At 40.7% G+C, this 18,086-nt stretch overlaps 2 protein-coding genes across 4 annotated transcripts in view; one reads left to right on the plus strand and one right to left on the minus strand.

Moving 5' to 3' along the window:
* Window positions 1–223: 223 nt before the first annotated feature.
* On the minus strand, window positions 224–7,886 carry LOC147126779 (protein phosphatase 1H-like). The gene is made up of 10 exons (XM_086022764.1): window positions 7,336–7,886; window positions 5,680–5,869; window positions 4,690–5,067; window positions 4,512–4,624; window positions 4,345–4,429; window positions 3,731–3,849; window positions 2,959–3,022; window positions 2,779–2,886; window positions 2,555–2,706; window positions 224–1,949 (listed from the first exon to the last, which is right to left on the minus strand). Exons 1-10 carry the CDS (start codon window positions 7,569–7,571, stop codon window positions 1,802–1,804), a joined length of 1,593 nt encoding a protein of 530 aa, XP_085878890.1. The 5' UTR covers window positions 7,572–7,886; the 3' UTR covers window positions 224–1,801.
* Window positions 7,887–9,206: 1,320 nt separating this feature from the next.
* il17rel (interleukin 17 receptor E-like) overlaps window positions 9,207–18,086 on the plus strand; it is an 80,998-nt gene continuing 72,118 nt past the window's right edge. Inside the window, exons 1-18 of one of the 3 annotated variants that reach the window (XM_086022762.1) lie at window positions 9,211–9,495; window positions 9,973–10,000; window positions 10,135–10,284; window positions 10,946–11,052; window positions 11,437–11,551; window positions 11,685–11,729; window positions 11,799–11,938; window positions 12,020–12,091; window positions 12,168–12,222; window positions 12,461–12,624; window positions 13,276–13,320; window positions 13,551–13,605; window positions 14,796–14,932; window positions 15,003–15,056; window positions 15,130–15,190; window positions 15,286–15,396; window positions 15,473–15,524; window positions 16,519–17,588. In XM_086022762.1, the coding sequence (XP_085878888.1) occupies window positions 9,382–9,495; window positions 9,973–10,000; window positions 10,135–10,284; window positions 10,946–11,052; window positions 11,437–11,551; window positions 11,685–11,729; window positions 11,799–11,938; window positions 12,020–12,091; window positions 12,168–12,222; window positions 12,461–12,624; window positions 13,276–13,320; window positions 13,551–13,605; window positions 14,796–14,932; window positions 15,003–15,056; window positions 15,130–15,190; window positions 15,286–15,396; window positions 15,473–15,524; window positions 16,519–16,621 (1,608 nt within the window). In that variant the 5' untranslated portion in view covers window positions 9,211–9,381 and the 3' untranslated portion in view covers window positions 16,622–17,588. Of the gene's footprint in view, window positions 9,496–9,972; window positions 10,001–10,134; window positions 10,285–10,945; window positions 11,053–11,436; window positions 11,552–11,684; window positions 11,730–11,798; window positions 11,939–12,019; window positions 12,092–12,167; window positions 12,223–12,460; window positions 12,625–13,275; window positions 13,321–13,550; window positions 13,606–14,795; window positions 14,933–15,002; window positions 15,057–15,129; window positions 15,191–15,285; window positions 15,397–15,472; window positions 15,525–16,518; window positions 17,589–18,086 lie in introns of those variants that run through there. The other 2 variants (XM_086022761.1, XM_086022763.1) reach the window with 2 other exon arrangements.

Consider the following 18,086-nt stretch of genomic DNA (forward strand, 5'->3'; position numbering starts at 1 on the left):
ACTCACTTCCTCCTTTTGCTATAAGGACGGAAGTCCATAGATTCATTACCTCATCGTTCACACAGCCACTGGAAATAGAAATGTCATTCAGTCCAACTTGCAGGCCAGCGAGAGCTCAGGATTTCACGATACATGGGAAATATGGTTGACTTTTGCAGAAACACTACCGCTTTTGTCCACACGGCGGCGCCATAATCAACAAAAACTGACATGTGACACAGTGTTGCTTAAACAAGGAATTTAGATCAGACACATTTAATTATCATTTTTTTTAATTATTCATCCCACCCCTTGCAACAGTAGCGTTGCACAATTAAGTAAACATTAAAATAATGTATCGTTTTTTTGGTGGAGGGGACTTCTGGAGGAACCTTATACAAAAGGTACGGTTGACATTCACAAAGCAGGAAAGTCACGAGGCCACTTCAAATCCCCACTTGTGGCTGTTTTTGCTAGAAGTAGAATCCCCCCCGCAAAAAAAAAAAAAAGCAAGCACAGCTATTTCATATTACAAGTACAGCAACTTCAAGAGGGAAGCAAACAGAACGATCGTAGCCATTCTGTATTTACATCTGCTGTGACATTAGTAACACACCAACCTTGAGGATGTCTAACAACCAGCTCGACCCAACATTGAACCTGAGTTGATGTGCAGAAGCTGGGTGGCACGATGGGGCCAGAAAAAAAAAAAAAATACATTCATCTAATGGACAGAAATGAAGGCTGAATGACATGTCAAGCGAGGATAAACATTCAACAGGAGCCCTGACGCGATATGTTTCACGTCAGAGGGTACGATAACAGGCTTTCGATACATCTTTTCAACGGCACACAAAATGCATAATATGAATTCTATTGAAATACATTTCTCATGGAATGTATAGGAGGAAAAAAAATGCAGGTAGCATATAGGTTGTAAAAATGACGACACAAAAATGAGACTGAACCTTATTTTTCCCTCTGCACATCTTTTCGATTCACTCGATTTTTTTTTTTTTTTTTTTTTTTTCCCCAGTATCGTGCTGCCGCGTATCCTTCATTTTGGAATCGAGACGGGTAAATAAAACCCGCACGTATTTGAAAATAAACGCCGCCATCACAACTAAAACGAAACGATTGACACTCAATTTAGCCATACGACGAGTTACAGGAATACAAATTCAGTCAACGCAAGGGGCAGCGTTTGACCCAGCCGATGCATGCACAGAACAGAGCCGTTATTTTTTTCTCCGTATATATATATATATTTTTTTTTAAGTGACGTGGGTTGAATTAAAGTGCAATTAAGACGTTGAATCTCGTGCGTTCAACCAACTCGACATCAAAGATGACGTTAATAATTTTCAGGGAACTGTCGACTATTTTTATTTTTATTTTTTTCTTAGCATGACTTTTACTTGAGCTCTGGGCCAGGATGCTTCATTCAGAAAGCAGATCATTGAAAGCTACATTGTGGCAGAAAAAAAAAAAAAAAAACCTCTTAGGTTCTATTTGAGATTTTATGAGCACCTAAAAAGTTAAGGACTCAATAGAGACACCTGACTTGTCTTAGCCTAACATGTGTCCCAGAACTTTAGTCCATATTGTGTAGCTGCAGTCTCTTGGGTTTATGCCGCTTACTTCATCAAGAGGCAATGGTGAGTCACTGGAGCCCAGTTTTGTGGCCCTAACAGGACAATGAGCTCCCGTTTGCGCCACAAGGTTCTGTTTTGCTTTTGGGGGCCGATCACTCCAACAGAAACGTGTGCAAAAAGGATTCGGGGGGGGGGGGGGGGGTGGGTGGACTTTTTATATTTGCCGCTCAGGGCTGCCGGTTGCCGTACATCAGTGGTATGATGAAGACGGAGATGTCGTCCCCGGAGCCCAAGCGCTCGTTGGTGATCCTCCAGCCTCGATCCCTTAGCACGCCGCGGGCTCGCATCACCAAGTCCTGTGCCGCCATTGTATACCTTAACCATGAGAGGTGGTCACAAAATGACATTTTTAAATCTGACGAGGGGAGCAGGTTATTTGTAAATTAGGTTAAACGAGAAGTACTATATGCATATACGCATATATATCTGTATACATGTATATACATATATATATCTGTATATGTATTTATATGCATGCGTATGTCTATATGTATGTACGGTATATGTATATGTGTGTATACGTGTAAACGTGTGTGTGGTGGTGTATATGTATGTGTATATGTATATATACTCTGTATAAAATTGTATTGTGTATATTTATATATATGTACGCGTATATATATATATATGTATGTATGCGTATATATATGTATGTGTATATATATGTATGTATGCGTATATATATATGTATGCGTATATATATGTATGTATGTGTATATATATATATATACATACATATATACACATACACATATATATGTATATGTACACACACACATATATATATATATATATATACACACATATATATGTATATATACACATACATATACACGTATATATGTATATGTACATATGTTAGTAACTATCCTGCTTGAAACGATGCGTTTAAAAAAATTTTTTTTTTAAAAAGGCCCAACCTATGAAGGTCATCTGGATCACAGTTGGCAAGGAAGGTGGAAACGGCCTCGGCAACTTCCTGGTTGGACAGGACGTCCCAGAGGCCATCAGTGCCCATCACCAGCACGTCGTCCGCGCCGTGCTCGTACTGCGTCAGGTTGTACACCTTCACCTGCGTCGAGCCAAACAGCCAAGTAGTGTGCAGCTCTGAATAAAATTGCACTTGTTTCTCAACAGCGCTCACCTCGGGAAGGCAGGACAGGAAGGGCTTGATGTAGATGTTGGAGTCGTGAACTTTGAGGTCGTGGTCGCCGAGGCCGCGCGTCACGCCGATGGTCGCCAACACCCGAGCCTGGAAAATCCATCGTCGTTCCTTTAGTCAGAACTTTTAAATGTTAGCTCTGAAGTGTGATGTTAACCTGACCTTTTTCCCTTCGCCGTATATTAGCGGAAATTTGAGATCTTCGTCCTCAATGGTCTTGTACGCCCTGTTTGAAAGACGAGAACAAAGACGTGAGTGTGACATAGATAATGTGCGGTTGCAAGATAAGTACGTGAACTCTCTTTTTAAATTTTGGTCATAAAATGAGATCCGATGTTCGTCCAACTCACAACAGGAAAACAAGCTATATCACGTGAAAAAAATATTAAAATACAAAAAAGTTTGAGTCTCATTACAGCAAAAATATTTTCTATATTTCATAATAAATATGAAATTGAAATATTCTGTGGAAAAAAAAAATTGGCATACTATGATGAAAAAAAATGTGGAAAAAGTTGGAAATTGCTAAAAAGAAATTAACAATTGACAATATTACATGTGAAAGTTATTTAAACTATTGCAAGACAGAGCTATAAATTTAGTTGCATTGTGATCATAAAAACGCAAAAAAGTCGCAGTGCACGAAAAAAGGTAAATTACATGAAAATTGCATTATCAAAAGAAAAAAGTGGTATTATGTGAACACATTTTGGGTTTAGGGAAAAAAAACGTCTTACTATTGTAACAAAAAAGTTGAAATATAATAATTACAAGAAAAAGGTAAGGTCTCAATTTTATCAACCCAAAAAGTTATTTTCATGAATATAACTTTGAGTTGCCCTACTTTTTCTTGCAAGCTTATACATGTCCATTTTTTTTTTTTTTTTTTTGACCATTCAACGTGGCCCAGTGCAGAAGCGCCGACGTCGCCTACCACCCGTTCATGGTGAAGTCCCTGTAGAGCATCCTCTTCCCGACCTCCTTCCGCTGGACCCTCCGCGGGAACTCCAGGTGCGTGAACTCGTTCCCCAGCAGGTGAGGCTGCATGAAACCCTGCGGATGCACAAGCCCGCCACTGATTTGGATTGCAAAAGTGGAACATGCCAGCAAAAATATATAAGAAAAAAAAATCAGACAGAAACCGTAATGAATCCCTCTACGAAAACGTTCATTTCAAGCTATTCCAAATAACTGTTATATTGCTTATTTTGAAAAGATTATATATCATTTATCACTTGGAAATTTCAGACAAAAATTTTGGGGGGGTAGAATTTCAGACAAAAAAAAATGTCACTATGTTGTTAATTCCTATATATTATATATACTGGATGTGTATATATATGTATATGTATACGTATACGTGCTTATATATATGGATATATATACGGATATGTATATATATATATATGAACACAAATATATATAAATATATATATATATCTTTTTTTTTTTTCAGGTACATATTTTTGTTTTTGCAATTACAAGGCAAATTCCTTCTGTTTCTTCATTAAAAAAAATAAATAAATAAAATACAAAACTGATTTGTACCAGGAATTGCAGCCTCTGTCGTTCAGATTCCGGCGTAAATTCTGTTGACATTGGAACGATCTCATTGCTCCTGATAATGATGGCCCTGTCAATCAGACGCAAAATACATGGACACAAGTTTGATGGAAATGTACTTTTCAATGACAAATAAGGAGACACACACAGACCTGCTGTCGCCCGCATTGCCCACATAAAGCTTCCCCAGCATGTAGACCACCGTGAGCGCTGTGCATCCTCCCGTGATGTTGTAGCCCTGCTTCTCCCTCTCAATCTGTGCATCCTGCATCCGCAAAACCAGGGCCAGGTAAATCACTGAGGTCAGACGAGCCCTGCGGGAGAGCCTACCATCTCTTTGAAGGCATTCTCCACTGCTCCGACCACCAAGCTCTCATGCTGGATCTTCTTCTCGGCGAAGTAGCGCGGCGGCGGCGGCGGCGTGCTGCTGGGCGAGCCCGGCGCCCCGGCCGCACCCCGCAGCGACGCCGCCCTCGTCAGGGAGCGCTGGTGGGGGCCCGGCGTGTTGCCCTGCGGGCAGGGGTTGCCGTCGGGCTCCTCGCCCAGGATGGTGGGCGGCAGGGAGGTCAGGTTGTGCAGGATCTCGATGACGGACTGCAGCTGACAGGCGATGTGGTGCTGGAGCAGGCGGGAGGCCACCACGGCGGCGCCAGAACCGGCATGGCCGTCGAACAAGGCCCAGTAGTGGAACACTAGTCCCTCGTTGTCCTGGAAATGCAAAATAGTGCCTCCGTCAATAGGTACACCTGTACGATTTAATAATAATGTAAAAAAATTCAGTCTGACAAAGAGAAGATAACTCAAAAAAGCTTTAAACTGATATAAATGTGGAGCCTGGGTCTTGTTTGCTACGGTGTCCCCCAGGGCTCAATCATCAGTCCAATGCTTTTCTCACTTTGCTTTCTTTCAAAATGTCTTTAATGCTAGAACCTAACTTGATTTATGGAAAAAAAAACCCTCAAAACTCAAAATTACCTGGGCTTAGAGTGGGCAAACACTGATGATCGAGGGCCACGTTTTATTTTTGACACCAGCAAAAGTTATTTTTGAAAGTTAAATCGTGTATGTAAAATTTTAATGTATAAATAAAATGAATATAATTTTTGTGTTATGTTGTTTTTTTTTAAATAAAATTATCTTTAATGTAACTAATTTAGCTATTATTAAAAAACACTTATTTAAAAAAAAAAAAAAAGTACTATCTAAATTTCCCGTAAAATCAACAAACCAATCATTTAACGAGATAAATGCAAATAAATTAAAAAGAAGAAATATTTACATTTTTGTAAAAAAACTGCAGTAACGCATGCACGGCCATACCTCCCCAAGCTTGCTGTGCTCCAAGCGCAGGCCCGGACCTTCGCCGTTGGGCAGGGAGTTGCGTCTCTTGGCCGTGGGGGTCTTGCTGGGGGTCGAGGGGGGGCAGTAGCTCATGGGCCGCCTCCTCACCACCACCACCTCGCAGCACGCCTGGTCCTCGTTCAAAGCGCTCTTTCCAGCATTAATCACTCTGAAGGAAAACATTATGTATGTTTACATATATATATATATATATATATATATATTAGTGTCTCACTTTTTCGAGGTCTCTTTTGCACAAAAAAAGGTAAGCCGAATGAAAGTCCAAAAAAGAGGAGGGGGAAAAAAAAATGACATCAAAGTGAGCCCCGCTTGCCTATCAGACATCTCTGAAGGGTGTGTGAGACAAATTAGCGTGACTATTTTTAGACCCCGACCGTGGGTTGTTTTGTGCTCGGCAGCATCTCTGACTCACAGATGCAAAGGGGCTGATGCGACAATATATGCGCGATTATGTAATGTCAACACATTGTTTCAATTCCGAGCCTCAATCGTGAATACTGTCAAAGTTGATCCATTTTACGGATATCATGGATTCGAGTAACCATTTTGCCTCAACGGGCTGTGCCGCTTTCTATTCATCTCGCTGAAAAAGGAGCACTTTTGCTTTTCTTCCCGTTTGGCATGAAGACCTCATTTTCTCCTTCAAGTGTCACAAATGTCGCGTGCTGTTCATCTGCCTGACTCGTGCCGGATCAGCAGACCGGTTCGGAATACAATAGGTCCTTTTTCACTTTTTCAGCTCATATTTGTGCAAAACATTTCAAATTAGTTTTAGGGGGTTTATTTTGCTACGTTTTTAGTTCAACTCTATAAAGTAGATACTAAATCATGTCACTTACCGAACAATACCTGAGAAAAAATGCTGGTTAAAGGCCATGGATAGACATGACTAATCGATAAATTTTGATAGTTTATAATTCAGGTGATAATGTTAGATTTGGCCATATTTAACATGCCATTGGTTGTTTTGTTTTTTGGGGGGGTGGGGTGGGGTATTACTAACCAAACATTGATAGCAAAATATGATTCATGATCAAGGGCGGAGCCGCCACCCAGATTGACAGACTGCCAACCCATTCATGAAAAAAAAACAAAAAAAACCTTTTAAATATTAGTATTGAATTATTTTTTAATTAGTGTGGTTTTTTTTTTTATTTTAGTTTTTTATTGAATATTAAAAATGGCACAATTGTGGTTGTCTAAGGAATATCCGAACGTCATATTATTCAGTTTGTCGTTTTATTTGAATATGCGATGTGTCGGGACAGGAAGATTGTGCTCAGTGAGAGAAATATTCCGGCCCACACTGATTTTTCCAGGCCCATCCATTAGCCACGTTCTGGTTCCGCCCCCCTGTTCATGATGACCAATTATTTGTAATTAGACGATAATTCAGACCTTGCCTCCCGTTTTGCGCGTGATTTCCAAGTCACTTGACCAGTTTAATGCAACATGCACGCCAAATGACGTGCACTGCTGGCGAAGGGTTACGCATCGGAGCTCACAACAGGTGCAGCTTAGCGGTCTGCGCATGCGCTCCATCTGAATCATTGTTGTGATGCACCCCCAAACCAAAACCCGAGACCCCTTTTGGGCGGGGCGCCGCTGACTTACTCGGCGTATCCGGTGGCCCACGGTAATCTCCTGGTCTCCTTCAGGATGAGGATGGGCCGGGCGATGTGATCCGCCGAGCACTCGATCTCATCCGGGGAGAGCCCGAGAAACTCCGGCCTCATATAGGGGAATTTGAGCGGCAGGTCCGAGCCGGGGCTGCCACCTCCGCCGGAACCGCCGCCGGCCATGATTCCACCCATGAAGCCGGACACGGCAGACTTGACCCGGGTCAGCATGTTGGTGGTGCGCCGCGGCGGGGTGTTGCAAGGCGGCCGATGCGCGGCGCCGCGGCTGCCTTTCCCCGGATTGCCCCCCAGCTCGGCCGCGCTGCTCGACGACAGGGCTCGACGGGAGAAGCCGCACGGTCCGCTCGCTAATGCCGCATCGATGGCGGGGCGTGCGAGGGCGGCTCGCACCGGGGGATGGGCTGGAGGAAAAGCGGCTAGGATGGCTTAGGCAAAGCCGGGCGCACCTCCATGCAGAGCCGGAGACAACATCCCGGGCGTCGGGAACGCGGAATTAGCGAGTCACGTGACGCCCCCGTAAACCCACGCTGCAAGAAATGCACCCTCTGCTTTTATTTACGTCATATATCCAGAGACGTAAGCGTACGTGTAATTACTATTTCATTAAAATTACATCATAACTACAGCAAGCAGAGTGGGCCAAGAGTACACATGCACATTATGGTTTAATCGAGTTTAAATTTCGGTTTCAGACAGCATTTGGGTCACAAACCAGGATTTATGTGACGTGAGCGTTAGTTGCTATAGCTTTTTTTGCACTGGTAATTTTGGTTTGTTTGTGCACTAATCTAACTTGCAAAACGGACAGCATGTCATAATTTACAAATCAAATAAATTGCATACAATTTATTTGAATTGATTTATTCGTTCATTTATCATATATAATCAATATTATAATATGTAATTGTTACATAATATTATAATATATAATGATGATAATAATAATAATAATAATGATAACAGTATAATTTGTTAATACATTTATTTATTTGCGTTCGTTTTCTCTTACTGCCACACACAAGGCTTGTCGTGTGAGGCATTTTTTCCAGCGTGCAGAGGATGAGCGCCTCCCAGCAGCTGACAGCAGGTTCAGGATAAATCCTCCCCGTAGATGCTGCACAGAGATACAGCCGACATCCGAGTGCATAATGGAAGCACTTTGACTGACAATTCAAGCAAGCTGTCGTTGGCACCCATTTATGAAATATAAAAGATAACATTTAAAATGTTGCTCAATACTGGAAAGTGAAATACACACAAAAAAAAAAACGTGGAAAAAATCAGCCAGTACGTCAACCATAATTATTTCATAATAGACTAGAAACACAAACAGTATTTATAAAGGTCTGACGTAAGATTTATTGCGATGACGTAATTGAAGCGGCATTCTGCAGTACACCCCGCACTCTGACAGAGGGCGCCATTTTACACGTTCTCGCCCAATGCCAGTTATGAGATGAAGGAAATGATGCCGAGTACTGATAGTCAGTGATAAATCGAGAGTAGATAAAAACCATAAAAAAAATTCCCACCCTGCCTTTCCCAGAAATATGCATCATGCACTGTTTTGAACTGCAAAGCACGTTTTATTTATTTCCTTTTGTTGTGTTGGATTTCCATGTAAGTACCAGCACCATAGGAACATTTTCAGTAAATAAGCGTGCGTTTATATATCCGTGGCAAATTCAGTGTCATCTAATAAAATGTGTGCTTGTGCTACATTTTGATACATTGGGAGTCAATAGAAACACACTTTACCTTTTGTTGTACAACACATCGATCACATAACTTCCCTGTTCGTAGCTAATAATAGAATACTCATTATTCATTTTTCCAGAGACACACGCACAACTCATCCACTAAGCTCCGCCCCCACGATAAAGATATTTACTACCAAGTCCCTGGCCCATCACACCACCAGTGGATAACATCAGCATCCCAAGACGCAAAAATCAGAGCCGGAGTCGAGTAAAAGCAACTCCAGAGAAGAAGGGGAAAAAAAATAATTGTTGTGGCGGAGATGATCCTGTGGCCTGCCTTGCTGATGTGCCACGCTGGTTACGGCCTTTTTGGAGCTGCTGGACAACAGATGGAGGCTGAAAGGATAAAAACATGCGGCACCATGTGTTCTCAGGTAAAAAAAAAAAAAAAAAAAAAAAAAAAGAAAAAAGTTCATACTTTTCATTTTTTTCAGGTTGAATGTTTGCATATCTTAATCCCACATCTATAGGTGGGATGATTACTTCAGTGAGCAGACCAAACAAAAACATCTTTGAAAGGACTTCCCGTGTATGCTTCTTTGTTCCATTAACAACTATTGTAGCGATGAAACTTGTTTGGACCTTTCAAAATCAGTGTTTGAAATCGGCACCTTGCTCGGAGGACGCCCAACGTCCACCTACTTTATTTTATATCATGATAATATCTTTTTTGTAACTCTACATAGAAACCTAAAATGGATTCATTCAGTGCTAAATATTATGCTGAAATATGATTTTTTTTTTTTTAATATGGTCCACATGAAGTTCTTTATTGTCCAGGATTCTTTTTTTTTTTAATGTATTTTATTTTATTTTTATGTTTGACTAATTGGGATCTTTTCTTCCCACAGGGGCTCCAGTGCAGGACCAAGCCAGCTTGTGAGTGCAGACCGACACACTCCACAAGCACGATCCAAAGTGGTCTCCTGTCCGGTTAAACCGGAACTACGCGTAAAGATGGAGGAAGTAACCTTTGCTACCTTCTTAATTAAAAATGACCTTCTTTGTTACAGATTTTCTTCCTCCTCCGTGCCAGATGCCCGCAGACGGGCTCAACGCCTCCTCCGTTTTCCGCACCCTCATCTTTTCCACCGCCGTGATGTGCGAGGGGAGCCAGAAATGCTCCCTCCACCTCCGGATCAAGACCACCGTACAACTTAGCAGTGCGTCAAAATACTTGATTTTGTAGGGATGAGCAAGTACTGATAGCAAGAAGGTACCGGGCACTAATGGAAACTGCCGATACTAGCAAACAATACTTAAAAGGGAAGTCAACGCAAACATGTTTTGTTCAAGAATGTGTTCTGTCCAAGCCCACTAGTTGAAACAGGGCATTCTGATAAATATGGCGTTTGTGGAATATAAATGAAGTAGCAAAATGCACTTGTTTTTAGCCATCTCTGGGGGCGGCCATTTTGTCTTCTGTCCACTGAAAATGACATCACAACTACTCACAACGACCAATCGCGGCTCAGATTCAGAAAAAAAGTCAGCCGTGATTGGTCGTTGTGAGCAGTTGTGGTGTCATTTTCAGTCGACAGAAGACAAAATGGCCGCCCCCGGCGATGGCTAAAAACGGGTGCATTTTGCTCCTTATTTTACAATCCACAAATGCAAAATCAATCAGAATGCTGTGTTTCAACTAGTGGGCATCGAAAGAACATATTCTTGAAAAAAATATGTTTGGGTTGACTCCCACTTTAAGGCAAAAAAAAAAAAAAAGTCAGAAAGCAAGGTCTTTGTTCACAATATTTTGTCATTGTGATGAACAAAATTTGCTCTATCAAAAGTACGAGAGGCATCATGAATGGTTTCAATCCGCAGAGTTCATCCACGGCTTGTCCGTTTGTACCGAGATGCCGGGAATGCTGCAGAAGTGCCGGATCATTAGCATCTCCAAGGCGTCCAGGCGGAAAATGGCAGGGATGCAGGTACTTCATTCAAAAACGCAACCAAAGGCCACGGCACACAAAGAAATCAAAATATTCGAAAAAAGTGGATACACATGTTAATTACACTCATAAACCGCCAGACATTTTCAGACCTTCTTTTACTCTAACATTTGAATAAAATTGAACAAAAATATATAATAGGTTCCTGGGATTGGATGGCTGGACTGTGAAAAGACGTCTAAAAACGTTTTTGGCAGTGAATGAGTTAATTACTCTCTAGTGGCGCAGCGTTTCATTGTTCTGCTTGTTGCTGGCGATAGATCAACAAAGGTACTTTATACGCCGAGGATGACCTACATTTTCACCCCATTTAAATCTTATCAGATCGTTTTCCCCTCTCGTCATCACAGCGTGTCATTACAGGTGGAGGTGGAGAACGACTGCGTCGACGTTTACCCGCGGCAGCAAGTGAGAGTCAGCGTGACCACGATCCCGAGCTACTGCGGGATAACTCGGAGCGTGACCTACGTGGCTCCAGGTACCGCAGCGTGGATGTGGTGCACTAATATACATACATATATCTTCACCTGGATCCACTTGCTGGAAATAATTTTTTTTCTGCTACCGATAAGGGATTATCATGTGACATACTTTTGTTTGTCTCGCTGAAGATTGCTCATGGAAGGATCTGAGAAGAAACGTACCCGAATGCATCAGTGAGTACGCCTCAAAACCTCAACCGCGCTTTTGCCCGCCCCTCCGTCACGAGCATTTGTGTCCGGAAGCCGGTCAGATCCGGCATGACGTCAACCTGGACCGAAAGGAGGTGCGCGTCAGCGTGAGCGACGCGCTGCAGGGTCAAGACTACCAAGTGCGACTGTGCCGCAAGGATTTCATCTGCACCGGCACGGGGGCTGGCGTTCTGGTAAGGCTAGGGGGACGAAAATCAGGAGTTAGCCTTGTACACATCAAAGTTAGCAGTGTGTCTCCTTTGTTGACCATCCAGATCAAGAAGGACGAACCCCAAAAAAGTGCCGTTCTCTCCTTCTCCAGACCTTTGCCATGCCTGTGCATCGAGGTAAGAGCAAAAACGACGAATTGTTTCCACGTGTGAGTCACCGGATTCCGATTGATACCTTTACGATCTTCCACAGGGCTGGTCCGCCGTGATCGACGCCCCCAGAGTGCAGGTCTGCCCTTTTAAAGATAGTGAGTCACTTTCATTGCCGTTCCAGTCCCACCCATAATAAGTCAAAATATGCAAATCAGGTGGTACACAGACTGTTTTTTTTTTTTGTTGTTGTTTTTTTTTTTTTAAGCACAGTGTGATACAACAAAACTTTATTGTTGGTCATTTTATTAAACCGATTATATAAAAGCTTTCTCAACAGCAAACTATAGGGGCCTCGGCACGTGGCCTTGATGTTGACATGATTGGTCCATGCAGGCATGGAGGAGATGTGGCACGGGATCCATTTTGACCCGCTGGAGGAGGAACTTTCGTGGCAACCCGCTTGCCCGCTCTCGGCACAGGTGGCGCTGTGCCAGAGGGCGACGAACGGCGGCTGCTCGGATGTGGAGGGCGCCAGACGAAATATCAGTAGAGGAAAGGTAGCCGAAACTTGATGAGTCATGAACACATTGCCATTCATTCATTCATTCATTGCAAGTTGGTGATGACTCAGCAAGAATTTTATGACGCCGTTGGGGCATGTTCAGTTTTATAGTGTCATGATGTTACCGGTATGACTTTTTTAAAAAGAAATTTTATACCCACTGTCAGTTTTGTTTGTTATCAATCAGCATAAAAAAATGAAATAAAAAAAACTCAGTGGGTAATCTGAATACAAATGTGGGAAGCCTTGGTGAAAGCCTGCCATTTTCTGGTCTAGGAAAGTAACAAGGCGCATATTTGACACTTGAAAAATCTCCAAACAAAACTATCTCAAAAATTACATACACTGGGAAAATGATGATCTCATCTTAATTTAGTGAGAAATGTACTGACGTAGTGTGAAATCTGAGTCATCTTAGTTTGAACACATAGCTATTCATCTCTTGTATGACTGGCAACAGGTGCCATCTAGTGGAAGAGAATTTGTAAACATTCATATGGTGGAACTTCTAAGCCGAAACTAAATCACTCGGGACTGAAGTCAAACAAAACGCAATGCAATGACGCATGAAGTCCAAATGCCTGAGTGGTTTTTCGAATGGAATGTTTGGGACAACTCACAAGCAATATAAAATGTTGCCTTTCAGATAACATTTGCAAAAGTGGACCCTCACCCTCAACTGTGCATGAAGGTAACTTTATTTTTATTTTTGGGGTCATTTGTCAACATGAACGTAATCCTAAAAAGTAACTGGGAAAAATATAATGCAAATATACTATAAATCCTTTTTTTTTTTTAAGTTAACTATAATTTTTAAGATATTCAAATATTATCTAATTATAAAAAATGCTGACGAAAGTGTATTACATATAATTGAAATTTATTTAGTATTTATTTTTTTATTGATTGTTTGATTTTTAGTTCACTGCAGGCAACCAGTCTTGGATCAGGTGTCCTTTTGTCAGGAGATTGCAAGGTACGACTTTTTCGGAATAATAAAATGTCTTTATATTTCGTAGGTGTGAGTGAAAGTGCCTGTCATTATTACATGAACGCCTAAAAAGGTGTACCCAAAATACATTTGAAGTTGTACTTGAACCATTTGGAGTATCGGCATAGTTTTGGTCTGTTTTTGAAGATAACTCTTTGAATATTTCTCCTCAACTGTCAGAATCTGTTAAAGTTACGCATGGTGTTTGTTTTCGTTTAAAAATGGTTTCCAAAGCAACCGAATACGTTTTTTTTTTGCTAAGAATTTCATTGGCCGTTGAATGCGTCAATCACCAGCACGCTTAGCAGGTTTGATTGTGACCGGCAAAAATGACGAATCGTCGATATGCAGGGGTGGTACTATTTATCTACAAATTTTTCATTGGCTGTTGTTGAACTGGTGACACAGTAAACATTTGTTTATTGGATCAAGCGAGGTGTCAATCAAACAAGGAGGCAGACCTATGTTTTGCTAGCTTGCATGCTTTAGTCTGGCAGATTCGACCTACGATGGAAAATATGTTCGCGATTACAGCAGCTAATAACGTGGCTTTATGGATGTAAGGCTTGGTTTGGGCTAACTATATTACCGGAATACTTTTACTAGACCCTCCTCGACGTAATGGGATAATTTTTGATGGATTATAACATTGTCTTGGACATTTATGAGGCTGAAATGGTGAGTTTCGTATTTTTGGTGTGTTAGCGAGTGTTTGACTTAAATGCCCGCCGAGCCTGCGTATATGATTGTATTTTCTAATGTTTGGAATCATTCGAATACGCGGAAACTCAGCTTTCTAACGATATAGAACATGCCCGGGCATGTTTGAAGTTATATATAGCGAATACAGTATATAGCGAGTGTCCCGCCGGCGGGACGCCGGGCTCGTAACGTGTTTTCAAAGCAAGTATACAGCATATAACACCGTTTAATGGTAAACTCATTGCCATGGATACAATACAATACAATACAATTTTATATATATATAGTGCATTTCATAACAGCCAGAGCTGTAACAAAGCACTTTTTCAACATGATACGACAAAATGGAATCAATAAATTAACATAAAACTCTATACAGTATACCATAGACACCGGAAAAGAGCATAAAATTTCAGGTCGGATATTGTAATGTTTATGTGTATTATCTGTACAAATAAACGTGTTATTTCCAGTATGGGATGTGACCTTGACCCAACAAGAGTTGAAGCTGACCTCACACATGAACGCCACCTTTTACATTGACACGTGTACGCCGTCCCAAGACTCTGCCGCGTGTCGCACTACCGGGAGCCACACGACCGTGCAAGTGGTAGGTAGCGAAGTGAGCATCGTTTCAATATGTCTGTAAGAAACCATGGTAACCACGATGTCTTCATCAGGGCGAGCGCTCATCCGCTGGCTTGAACTTGACGGACCTTCGCGCTTGTGTCCGAGTACGTTTTTATAATTAGAAATGCTCATCAGTTAGTCAACAAGAGACTTGAATGCATGTTTGTGCTCGCGCAGGTGAGGAGGATCGATGTGGATTACGCCGCCACAGTCCTTCACTGTTTCACCGAGCGACCCAGTAAGGAAGCTTCGATTTTTGCGGCACATTTTTTTTTTTTTTTCATTTTGAAGTTTCAAGTATACACAAGGTGTGACGGTCTATTTTCTTCACAGGTCCGGCGTTGCCTGTCCTCACCACGCAAGGCACTTGGAACTCCATCCCGCTTTGTCTTTGCCTCGCCACCGCCGTCATCGTCGTCTTGGCGTGCCTTGTTATGATCACAGGTAAAGTGCAGCGCGTCCAGGCCGACTTTATGTTCGGACAGGCGAGTACATTTCCTCGAATGTTTTCCTGTTTTAGTTTATCGGAGGAGAAAAGACACGGAGATGCTGTGCATTGGAAAAGCCAACAAGTAAGTCATGTCTTCCTTGAACTCAGACCTCTTTAAAATGTCTCATCAGCATTCTCACATATTTAACCTCACTGAGTTACCGTCAGTCTGTTTTGAACTCCTGCTTAGTCACAAGTTGTTTCTCAATGTGTGCGTGTCTCCACTTGTTTATATTTTTCTTTAAATCATGAGTTGTCTCTTCCCGTTCAAAGTCTGCATGCTTCCGAATGTCCCAATGTATGTTTTTGTCTAAATTGCTCCACATTTCAGTTCAGTTCAATTCATTCCATGACTGCTCAAATTATTTTTTGCCATTCAAATGAATGGAACTGTTTTTGTCCCCGCCCCCCCCCTCCCCAAAAAAGGCCACCCCATAAAAAGCCCCCCTCCCAAAAAAAGCAAAAAAAAGAACCCAAATTCTGTACCTTTACTATTTTCCCATCTACACACCTACAAACATAATTTTGCAATACTTAACAAAAATCAATTCAAAGTCCTAATTTTTAATTTATAATCAATACATTCTACTGCTAAATAGCAGTATCAAATATATTTTAATATATATTATATTTAAAAAAAATATGTATATTTTATATTTATATATTTCTTTTTTTCAGTATCGAATATATTATATATTTGAATATATATTATATTAAAAATATATATATTTATTTATGATTATTTATCTATTTATATATTGTCATTCTATTTATTTTTTAATTTTCATGGCAAAGAGACCTAAATAAATAATTAAAAAAAAAATTCCAGCATTAACGTGATTGAACTGTACAGCTCAATTGAGGGGGGAAAAAATAAAAATAAACATCAAAAATGTGGTAGCATAAGTGTGCACACCCTCTCACAGCTTTGGAAGTGGGAGTCGGCACACCCCTGCTCTCATGTACGGTAAGTGCCTCTGAACCAGGGTGTGTGGACTTTTTATATCAACTATAACTCTGCACATGTACACGCTCGACCGTGAGGATCTTGTTACTTTGAAACTTTCGCTTTCCAGGTGCTCTCGGAAAACCCGCCGCAAGGCTGCATGCAGTGACTCAATGGACACAAACAATGTTCTCTTTTGTAACCAAGATGAAATGTCAAAAGAGCTTCCTTAAAGCAGCATGTACAGTATGACGCTTCCTTGTTAAATGCCATTTATAGTTCCTGCCAGTTTGAATTGAGGGGGAAATACAAGTGACATTTTGTCATGTGGAATTTCCACCGGCTATCATAACAAAGTCACATGGAGGTCATAGTCCGCTCGGACGAGTCAGGTGATATCATTCCTATTCAAGGTGACAAAGTAAAAAATGTATAAATGTTCATCCTTGCGATCATTTTATGTGTGGACTTGTGATACAATTTAATTATTGAATTTCATCTTCAGCATGGAAGCTAATAAGTGGCAATTACGCTTATAAATTCCAAATCATATATTTTTCTCCCAACTTTAAACAGGTAATGATTTTAATAATTTTATTTATATATTCATTGAATCGTTTTATTTTGCTTTCTCATCTTTAATAACGATGCTGTAGTCTGAATTAATTATATAATATATTACAATAGAATTACATCAATACTAAAATGATATTTAATAATAATTGTAATAATTATGAATAATATGTTGTTGTATATGATTGAATATATTCAATTAAAATGTAAAGTTGATCATTGGAGGCAAATCTTTTTTTTAATTTACATTAGAAAACAATCAAATACAATGCATATGTACATAATACAAGATACCACCAATAAGTCATCGTCTGACTAAATACTGTATAGATTTAATTTTTTTTTTTTATAAGATAATGTCTAGAAATAACCGTTTTTAAATGATGTTTATATAATCTGTGAAGCAACCTTTTTTATTTGGTGCTATATAAAATTGTCCACAAGAGAGCGATGTTGACCAACTATTGCTTTTTAACTCTGCTCTGCCAACATGGTGACTAAATGAAACAATTCCAGTGATGAGAGAGGTTATCAAGCAGTTCATTATTATTATTATTATTGATTATTATTTATTAACAGATGTCACATTCTCGCTATTTGCATAATAAATGAGTGTGGATATTTGTACTCATAAATAGTACGCTGCTTGTCTTTGGGGCCTGAAAAGGTGTATCTTTTAGTCCAATAATCACCCTTATGTGGCGCATACAACATTATAAATGGTACCTATTGTGCTTTGTTTCTGACGATGTACTGTTATAAAAATTATTCTTATTCTTGAAAAGGTCTGTTTTGGAGTGCGCGGCGCTATCGTGTCTTTGATGTTGCTGATGGCTGAAAAGGCTCCTCAGATGCAAATAATGATCCACTCGGCAAAGAAAAAAAAAAAAAAAGATAAAAAGCCAGGTAACATGGCGTTCATGGGCTGTTTTTGCAGGACAATGTAATGTAGTACTCTTTGGAGCTGCCCTGGTATCTCAGGCCTTCAGGTTGGGCTTTTGTGTGTGGGTGTGTGTGTCTATCAGTTGGTCCATCGCTAAGCCCACGCGGGGGGAAAGAATGACAACCACACAAGCCAGAGACAACAGACAGGGATGAGCTAATCCTTGTTGTGGAGAATTCCAG

The sequence above is a fragment of the Filicampus tigris genome, chromosome 22 (assembly GCF_054856515.1).
Source record: "Filicampus tigris isolate MCC_2025a chromosome 22, RoL_Ftig_1.0, whole genome shotgun sequence".
Taxonomy (NCBI): Eukaryota; Metazoa; Chordata; class Actinopteri; order Syngnathiformes; family Syngnathidae; genus Filicampus; species Filicampus tigris.